The 10,210-nt window shown below is 45.6% G+C and overlaps 1 protein-coding gene across 3 annotated transcripts in view; it reads left to right on the top strand.

Annotated features, from left to right (window-relative positions):
* The window catches only part of mical3a (microtubule associated monooxygenase, calponin and LIM domain containing 3a), a 58,345-nt gene extending 48,583 nt beyond the window's left edge, over nucleotides 1-9,762 (top strand). For 2 of the 3 annotated variants that reach the window (XM_068602780.1, XM_068602781.1), the window contains 5 exons: nucleotides 43-93; nucleotides 1,122-1,172; nucleotides 6,637-6,736; nucleotides 7,397-7,470; nucleotides 7,596-9,762. In XM_068602780.1, coding sequence (XP_068458881.1) covers nucleotides 43-93; nucleotides 1,122-1,172; nucleotides 6,637-6,736; nucleotides 7,397-7,470; nucleotides 7,596-7,780 — 461 coding nt within the window. In that variant the 3' untranslated portion in view covers nucleotides 7,781-9,762. Of the gene's footprint in view, nucleotides 1-42; nucleotides 94-1,121; nucleotides 1,173-4,166; nucleotides 4,233-6,636; nucleotides 6,737-7,396; nucleotides 7,471-7,595 lie in introns of all 3 variants that reach the window. The other variant, XM_068602782.1, reaches the window with a different exon arrangement.
* The last annotated feature ends 448 nt before the right edge of the window (nucleotides 9,763-10,210 follow it).

The raw sequence follows: 10,210 nt of genomic DNA on the forward strand, positions 1-10,210 counted from the left end.
TTGAGTCTGTTTTAACTTGTGTACTACTCTACTCTCTTAAAGGATTGTATAAAGGTACTTATACGTTACCCAAACAGCACAAAAGAAGATCAGGTATTAGATTTACTGTAGTTTCCTTCTTTTTTTTTTGAATTTATTTTTTCTTAATGACATGTGACACTGTTATGTAGGCTCCATCTGTGGTGACACACTGCAACATGTCTCCATCTCTGAACATGTTGGTCTTTGTCCGTTCATTACTTGTCCGCCATCGTCAGTCCGAGCTGCATGCGACCAGCAGAATGTGTGTCCCGGCATAGACTTGTGTTTGCTCATCCTGGATGTGTTTTTGTCTCGTTCGCCGCCTCTCAATGAGGAGAGTTTCTGTACTCTGGTCAAGACTCAGATCACGTTACATTTGATAAACAGAAATCAAAATATGAATTGGTTTTCAGGCTGACAACTTCTTGAGTACAATATTTTCTGCAAACCTTTGCTGTGGCTGATTGACTTGATACAGATGTTTTGTTAAGATCATATCTCTGACATGTTTTTTGTTTTACTTTGGTGAGTCACAGCGATCCAGAGTTGTTTGTGACTCTGTCTGTTGCACTCAAAGATCTCACTTAACAATCAGCTGCTCTTTCAGTCTGAAACCATTAGGTATTAAATCATTGAGTGATCGCAATTTAACATTTGTGCACACGGATTGGATCGCACATAACTGGAGAAACGGAAGCTTCTCTCGCTGTTTGCACTAACTGCAACTTTGTCAAATTTAAAATGCACACGATACCAAAATGATAATTTCCTCAACTCATTACAAGAGGCTTTGTGTGATGTTCAGCAGACTGAGCCAGTAAACAGCAACGCAGCACATCCATGTTGCAGCCTCTTATTATTTTTAAAAAAAAGAAAAGAAAAAGCCACATTTCATTATTGCTCAGCCTGTGGTGAGTACCGACGGACTCTCTTTGTTCTGAGTGTTGCTGTGTGTGTGCGCGCGTGTGCGTGAGTGTAAAAACTATTTGCAAGAACATGCATGACTTGCTGTTGACGGAGAATTTTGTGCGTGTGATTGTGTGCCCAGTTTGGGGCTGTGTAAAATAACTCCTATCTCTAATATATCCCTGTCATTGTAGACTATTGGGGAGATTCTAATTACAGTGAAATCCTGGACTTGCATCTGGGCGGTATGTATTTCAAATCTGTCGCTTTAAACTAACCTAATGGCTAACCTATCTGTCCTCTTACCCCTGTCCTCCTACTACTTGAGCTTCGTACCCCTCATATTTACCCTGATTGGCTGACTGGCAGGCTTTCAGCCTCATTGCAATACTCTGCGCCTATAACCCCCCCCCCCTCTCCTTCCTCCACACGCACTGACTTTACATCAAACAAAAGATCAAACACTTGGCCTCGTGCTGTCCTCCTAAAATATTCTTTGATCTCTATACACTCATAAATGATGAATAGGTAACTTGTATTTGTGACTCCTTAGCACGCAGACGTTCTAATGCAAGCCGCAGTGGAGACTCCGACATACTGCAGAGTCAGAAATCTACGCGGCAGCACGGACTGCTGTTGCATTCAAAGTCCAGCGGAGAAAAAGAAATAGGGCACGGGCGGATTTGCCTGCGAGATGTCATACCACATGCAGGCCATGCTCTTTAGAGATGACTACCTTTGCATATTCATTACATAGTGTGCCAGATTTCTTGTTCCATAGTTTGTTAACCACATTCATGCCGGACGTGTGCAATACAGTGTAAAAGTGCTGGGTCTTGATTTAACGCTTAAAGAGGCTGATATTCTATATTTTCTTATTGTCAGTAAATAAAAAGAAAAACAAGAATATAGTTGGTTTTTTCCCCCCCCCGAGCCGGTATATTGTGTGCAAATTCAAGCCGATACAGTTTCGGCTTCCGTGTCACAGAGCTCTATTGCCGCCCGAAAACCAAACGAATCAATGAGCCGCGCTGTTGCACAAGGTGATCATGTGCACTCGGCAATCAGTCGTTTATTTTGAGTCAATCGCGCACTCGCTTTGGTGCCGCCATATTCTAGACGAGAGCGTCAAACGTGTGTCATTCCGCAGCTGAGATTATTCCCCAACAGTTGCTCTGTTTACTCACGTTAAGAAGAACTGATTTCATTTGTTGGACCAAAAATATCAGCGATGAAGAAAAACACACGAGACAAAAGACACACACACACACACAGACTGTGAAATTAGTATTTTATAACCTGTCCCATACTAATCTGCTGGCATGGCTCTTATCTTCCCCTCAGAGATCAGTGCTGCTGAACTTCTGTCCTGTAGTGTCAGCAAATTTCTCCCTGACTTTCTCATACCTGCTCAGTTGTGTAACTCCCAGTGTGCGTGTGTGTGGTGCGTGCTAATAGGTCATATTCCAACCCTTGACCCTTAGTTTCTCTGGGCCAATAACGCCGTGTCTGGGAGAGATGTTTCGTGGTATCTGTCGTTTGTTTTTGCAGACTGTGGCCTTGTTTGAATATGAGTACAATGCATTTGTTTTCCTCCCCGTGTGACCAGCAAAGTCAGCAGGCTTTGTTTGTTGAGCAGTTATTCCGTTTCTGTGGAAGTGTCCCAGCAGGAGTGAGGAAAAAAAAAAGAAAGAAAGGTGCATTTCCACATATTTCAGCAAGGCCTGTGCTTCTCTGTTGGGTTTTGTGTTGCTGGCTGTTGTCACTAAACTGGACAGGAGATGGTGTGGAGCTCTGACACAAAGATGAGCAAATGTACACAAGAAGGAGTTTGACCAGGGTTCTAACGGGCTCGACGTTTCTGAGCTCAAATCCAAATATTTTGGCCGGTTGATCGAACGTAGTGACGACGAACAATTTACTATGTCTCTCACTTTGAGTCTTTGCAGCTGAAAACGGTGTGTTTGTGGTGCGCTGAGTGCGTTACCGAGGGAGGATACGTCTTTTGGGCTCTTTTCACTACTTAGTAGTACATCCTGGACTTCTTTCCTCGCCTCCTCTCCTCTCGCATCTCAAGTGGGAGGGACTGAGATGCAAGGGAAGGAGGCAAAGACGAGACAGAAGAAGAGACAAGAGGGTAGGAGTCGAGGCAACACGCGCTAAAACAAAATGAGACGTCCGTTCTTCCAAGCCGTCATTTTGAAGCAACGTCGATCGTTCACGTCGCGTGGCACGGCTGCTCATCGCTTTTAAGCGCCTCTTTTAGGCGTCAGAGGTGTCCTCGGAGGAACCACCTGTGCATCCTTGCTCCCCTCTACTAAAGACGCATTTTAGGATTCGAGACATCCTTCAAAATGATGCGCTGAGATTGCTTTCCGGGTCGCAGGCAAGAGCATGGAGGACAGAGGAAGCGAGGAGGCACGAAATAGAGAAATGAGAAGAGCAGTTCCACTTGCCTTGTTTCATCACGGGTTGGGGAATTGTAGACTTTTTGACTGCATAATGAATTTTGCTGTTTGGTGGTTGTATTTTAGCCTTGAAGGTGGCACCAAAACTAAAGCCAGGATCAAGATGCTTTTACTCTGAATCTGATATAACCTTTTGTTCCTTTACTTTAATGATTATACAATTACATATTTACTGAGAGCCACGTCAAAAAGCAATTCTCCGTGAGTGAGATGTGTATCTCCATCAGCAATGGCTTCAATGAATGGGATTGAATCATCTTGTGTATAAACACTGGCCACATGCCAAGGCTATTCCCCTTTCCTAATCGACACAGGGTGCTGTTGCAGATCACCTGAGGCACCAGAAAGCTTAAACGGGGAGATTCTTTATTTTTCTCTGTGCACCAAGTCTTCTGTCTCTTCTGTTTCCGTTTCCTATTATTACCCCTTTTTTTCATCCTCACACCACACAGATGATCTCTCCCACCTCCTCTCTGGAGGTGATTTGTCTTCTCTCCGGCACAGTGCGCCTACCCTCTTTTGATTTTCTCCTCAATTTTCTTTCTCCCTTATCACATCCCTCCTGCCTCCCCCTCCACCTACGCTCTGTGTACTCTTTTTCTCTCTCTGTAATATCTCTGCTCTCCCCCTTCCTGCATTCTCTCTCTCTCTCTCTCTCTCTCTCTCTCTCTCTCTCTCTCTCTCTCTCTCTCTCTCTCTCTCTCTCTCTCTCTCTCTCATCCATGCATCCATCTGCATCACTCCCTCGTGCCCCCCCCTGTGTTGTTGAAGTTGAGCCCTTTGTGGGGGTCCCACGCCGACGACCTCTCTCCTTCTGCCCCTGCTGTTCCCCAGAAGGTAACGTGACCCCGCCGCCTCCGCTGACGGTTGTGGCGGGTTACCATGGCGACCGAAAGGATCTCCAGAACTGGGCTGCCCTGTTGAGCCCGTCCCCCCCCCCCCCCCCCCCACCGTCATCCTCCCCGTCTCCCCGTCCCGACTTGACCTCGTTTGCATGTGTGTGTGTGTGATCAGGCTCAGTAGATTTCCCCAGAACCTTTCCAAAACTCAGTGAAGTATTGAGGCATTCATGATGAGGAAATTGATTTCAAACGTTGGAGGGGGGGGGGGGGGGGGGGAAATGTCATCACAATTTTGCTCACTGCGTCAGGATGTTTGCTGTCGACGTTTCTGGGCAGTTGGTTATTTTACACTTGTCACATTCCCCGAACTAAATATGAAGCAGGATGGAAACGATATCATTACAGTAGCAGCATCTCGAGTCCTGCAGCGTCGACGCTGGAGGCCTGAGCAGGTCACGTTCAGCGTCGGCTAATCTGAAATCTAAAATCCCCCCAAAAGTGTAATTAGGCAGTTATCATTGACACACAATGAAAGATCATCATCAACAGCAAAATGCCGTTTCAGTTCATTACTACTCGGTGAAGTTTCCACGTGTCAAAGATAAAGATGCACACATTATTGAGGGATTTGAGTGTTTGAAAGCCAAAGTGTCATTATTGTAACCGAGACGTCCCCGCAGGAGCGGGATGTGGAGCGGCCATTTGTATTCGAGCAACTCATTACAAGCCCTCCAGTTTCATACTGTTGTACGTTGTTGTTGTAAAACATTTAACCGTACACGCATCATGTCTCCGAATAATAGGAACAAAGATAATTTTCATGGAGGGGGAAATCGCGCTACTGCAGTGTCTAATCAACAGCAAACCAATCGTGATGCTGTATCCTCCTTTGTAGTATCCGTCCTTGCCGTTGTATAAAAGCTGTATCGTGTCATCTACTCGTAAAATGATAACATGATCAAAGGCCTGGCGGTGACACGGCGAGCTCGCGGGCGAGTTTGTGGTGCAAGGAGTGCGAAACCTGCCTGGTGTGATGATGTGTTATTAATATTAACGTCTGACACAAATCAAGTCCTTAAAAAAATGATGTCTCATCCTGTTTGTTCCAGCATCTAACACCCCGTGGCTACAACTTTGCCCGAGCTTCTAATCGTGTTTGTGTGCGATGTGGTGTTTTGTTCCTCTTTCATTGTCGTCTCCGCCTCGTACCGGACGGCCCCCCCTCCCCCTCTTTGTATTCGGAGCCTGGGGCTGAAGGGTGGTGATGGAGGAAGACGTTGAGGGAGCTCAACAGACAAAGAATAACATCCATTTGTAAAATAGGTTTGGGGAAACCCACATCATGCTGTATTCCTCTCCAGCGGGAGCCGCTCCTCTCCCGGTCTCTCCGCCCTCAAGACCACAGCCACGCGATTTACGCGTGTGCGTCGTTTTTCCTCTTCCTTTCTTTAAAGCCTCCTCTTCCCCAGCTAAGTGTGTCGCGCTGCGTCGAGGATTGCTTTCGGTGTTTCATTGAAACCGCTTGGTCCCCTCTGCCGCAGCCAGATAACCCCCCCTCTCCCTCATTCCCCCCCCCAAAAAAAGGATGCATCTCCCCAGCAGCGGGTCTCTCTGAGCACGCCACACAGGCCGGACCTCTCGGCGTACAGCTGTACAGTGCACAGCCGCTCTGCTCTCTGACTGATTGTGCCAATTCTGCAAACTGCGCCGTGCACGATGTCATAAGCACACGCATCACCCTGAGGCCCACTTGATGGAGTGTGAACTTCACTGTTTGGTCTCACTGATAAGTCATCCCATGAACACTTGATGTCCTATTTGTAATGTGTTGAGACGGCAGAATAATTCATGCCCTTTCCCCACACTCAAAGGATTTACATTTTGGCTGGTGGGTCAATATGTGGGCAGGGGAGGATGTATTGCTCTGAGGTCCCTGGGTTTACTTCTCTGTAATGTCCTAGCTTTGGTTGGTGTGTTTGCATTTTCTCCTACTACACACCCACACACTCAAAAACTCTTGTGAGGTCGTCGCTACGTCTGACACAAAGTCCAAACCGGGTGACAGAAAACTCTCAATCTTGCAAATACAGGTGTTGTCTATTTGTGCGTTGTGTGTGTGTGTGTGTGTGTGTGTGAGTTGCGTGTCTGTATGTATATTTACCAGAGTAGTAACCTGTCGCTCCACGCCATCTTCCGTGCGCCGTCCCTGCGTGTGGTGCGAGTGACCGCGCCGCTGTCGAGTCCATCCTCCCACCTCACCATCCCTCAGCGAGGACATCCTGGCTTGGCTGTCATTGCATCGCCTGCGTCGGTCCTTGTTTGTGTGACATTCGTGTCGTCTCCAAGCCATCTGGCGTTCTTACTCCCACTCTGTGCTTTCCCCCCCCCTCCCCCTCCAGGCATGGGCAAGAAGGACGATCCCAAGCTAATGCAAGAGTGGTTCAAGCTGGTGCAGGAGAAAAACGCCCTGGTCCGCTACGAGTCAGAACTCATGATATTGTGAGTACATTTCTCGACTGTCGGGATGGATGAACTAATGGATGCGCCGACTGGTCAAAGGGGCTGTTCAATGCAGGTCCGATGCTTAGCTGCATGTTCTTGGTTGCTGTTCCAGATAGTTTTTTTATGAGGATATTGCTAGAGTCTCACTGAGCTGTGAACACACTATTCATGTTAAGGGATCGCCAAAGTCATGAGCATTGATTCCCGCAAAGCATTGAACTAACCGATCAACGATAGAGGCATCTTTAAAAATGCAGTGCAAGGGATCAATTGCATGATGATGTTAACAATGGTAATTATAACCTCGAGCGAGACCATACAGAAGGAAATACTGACTGCCTAACTTTTGCAATTGTTACATCATGAATTTAAAAAAAAGTTGTAGCTCCGTGGAAGTCGTCATCATTTTTAAAAATAACTCGAAAAACAACTGCGTTGCTCTGACAAGTGATTAAATCAGCCAGCGGTATATCGTGAGCGGTTCCTAAAAGCTTTTAGATTATCTATTCATCTTTTTTAAAACAACGGGACAAGAAAGACCCCGCCAAGATAAACGAACGTGAAACCAGAAAGCATGAATGTCGAAAGCGATGATTCATCGGCGAAGTGTTTTACTCACTTTTAAAAAAAAAAAAAAAAATCTTTTCTGTCCCCAAGTGCCAGAGAGTTGGAGCTGGAGGACCGACAGAGCCGACTGCAGCAGGAGCTCAGGGAGCGGATGGCCGTGGAAGGTGAATGCGGCCGTGCTAGTTAGCTCGCGGGCCCCAGCCGCTTCACCTCGGACATATCACAACCTGTGCGATCGGCTCCCTCTCTTTTAACCCCTTGTCCTCCCTTCTCCCCCCCCCCCCATCAGACAACCTGAAGACGGAGAAGGAGCTCGGTCAAGAGAAGCAGATCCTGAATGAGATGCTGGAGGTGGTGGAGCAGCGCGATGCCCTGGTGGCCCTCCTGGATGAGCAGAGGCTTCGGGAGAAGGAGGAGGATAAGGATCTGGAGGGCGTGATGCTCTCCAAAGGCTTCAACCTCAACTGGGTTTGAGAGGAAGGAAAATCATCTGCTCATCAAGTCCCCGGGGGGAAGTTGACTTGATCTGCCTCACATGGTGATCAGACTGGTCTGCTGAACACCTGCAGCAGTGAATGTGTCAAAGATTCCCCCAAAACACACACACACACACACACACACACACACACACAAACACAGTAGGACTGTCTCTGGCAGTGAGGCAGTCCACAAGGTTTACATAAAGCAGTCTCAGTTAATCACTTTGCAGTTTTGCTTTCGCTCCCTGGAGAGGCGAGTACATTCACAGCTTTATCATCCCGGCCTTGAAGTGGATCCTCTCAAACGGAGTGGGGGAGCTTTTGGGAGAGTGTTGAAAGACTTGTTCCATCTTGTTATCTAAAGGGAAGAATGCAGTTTGGTCCTGCTGATGTAAAGGAATTGTAAAGAATTGTGTTGTGTTTTTTTGTGTGTGCATATTTGTGTAGAACAAGTCACATTGTTTGGCGGATGAGGGTCCTCTCTCTTTTCCAAAAAGGACTGCTACAGAGGTGTGTTTTAAACGCTGGAGTGATGTCTCCCGTCTCAATCTCAGATTGCCCCTTCAGTCCGACTGTGGGACGGTCATCCTCTGCTGAAGCTGCCTTTCTATCCAGTGACAGACTGACTCCTGCATCCTTCTAAAGGCTCCACAGAAGGCTCGTCTTTCCACGGATTGTTCACACTAAAAATCCATTAATTATGCCCATGTTTTTTTTTTTGTCATGTATTTATTACCTTTTTGTTCGCTTTTAACAGATCAACATTTTTTGTTTTGTTCTGCATTCACAGGAGAGTGCCCAGAATCTCATTATCCTGCACTTGTGCATGATTTAGATGCACCCATAAGCCATTGCATGTCAGGAATGAAGGCTGCAGGCACATCCAATACCTTTAGCCTTGTCTTTTATAGCCGGGACATAGACTCCAGACGTATGCTATATATATGAACACTGAAGCATTTCACATGACTCGATAATGACGGGCCTCTCCTTGACATGCTGTTCTCTGTACATCACGCTGACGGTTAATGTTCACCAATATTTGTCCACGGTCGAGATTGGATGTTTATGATTCTGACAATGGTGAACGGTAGCGGCGTGAATCAACCGTTTATTGGATTTCTCTTTGAAGGACCCGCGCGCGCTGGAGTTCTGCTACGTTTCCTACCGTGTGAGTCGACATCGGGATATCATTAATGGAGCTGATTTCACTGTAAATGGGAGATCAGCATCACTCGCGTTTTCTTAGTTTGTGCCACAGGACTGTCTCTGTTGGTAGATTTGCTGCAAAATCTGAGTACGCCACGAGGACTTGCACACCACACACCACTCATTATTATATGGCAGTGTTAACACGTTACCCTTGAACAAGATGCCTTTTTGATTTTCATGCTCTATAGTAAAGTTATATTTTATTTTTCTGAGTTGACTTGTTTTTTGAGGTAGTCACCTGTGCGTATCCCACTGGAACTCAAGTTTTTTTTTTTTTTTTCTTTTTTTACTTGTCTTTTATTTTTCAAATACTTTTATACAGCAAGTCCCCAAACAAACAAATAGATGCTTTTAAATGGGTCCGCTGAAGGAATGCAACGTGCTTTCTGAGCAACTGGCATCAAACAGGAACATTATGGTTCATCTGGTGGTTCGTCAAATCTAATAGCCTTTTTGACAACCGTTAAAATCCAGGTAGTCACAGTTTTACAGCACAGAAACACCAGAGGCTATATTTATGACTTATGTGAATAAAAACAAAGTGATATCATTCATTTTAAGGGTTGTTGCTTTAGATGACGTGTGACAGGTTTGACATGATTGTATTGATATTTATTAACATGTGTGCAACATGTATTATATGTAAAGAAAATGAATCCTAATTTTTAAACTGTTCTGTTGACTCATGACTTGTAATGTAAGTGCTTCATGTAGCTAAATGCATAGGGGTGTTGGATGTATGCTGAAAACGGCAATAAAACAATGCAGTTGTTCTTTTAAATGTTTTGGTCTACTCAAGTCTTACTTTCTGAAGTGTTATGGTCAGACTCAAATCTGTTTATTTCTTCAGCGAAAACGACACATAGCCAGTGAGTCAGTGTTTGAGACAATGTTTGTACATTTAGCAGTTGCCACTGTAGAAATTAGAAATTAGAAATAATACACGGCCAGACACACACTATAAAACACACTCATACAAGACAAAATTACAATTTAAAATGCATATATGCCTATAAATAGACAGCTGTACCATGTCTCCACAGCTGGGACTGGTAGTGTGCAGTACCAATCTTTATGTTTGATCAAACCAAGATGATTTCATTAACTCGACCGATAAATGTATAAATACGATTTCTTAAAACAGTTTCCTGCAGCCGCAAACATCCATGCCCTTATTTTGAAAAGGGGCGTCAAAATTGTCTTCCGGTCATAT

This window comes from Clinocottus analis, unplaced genomic scaffold, assembly GCF_023055335.1.
Source record: "Clinocottus analis isolate CAN_PGR_092001 unplaced genomic scaffold, fCliAna1.0.p SCAF_6, whole genome shotgun sequence".
NCBI classification, from domain to species: Eukaryota; Metazoa; Chordata; class Actinopteri; order Perciformes; family Cottidae; genus Clinocottus; species Clinocottus analis.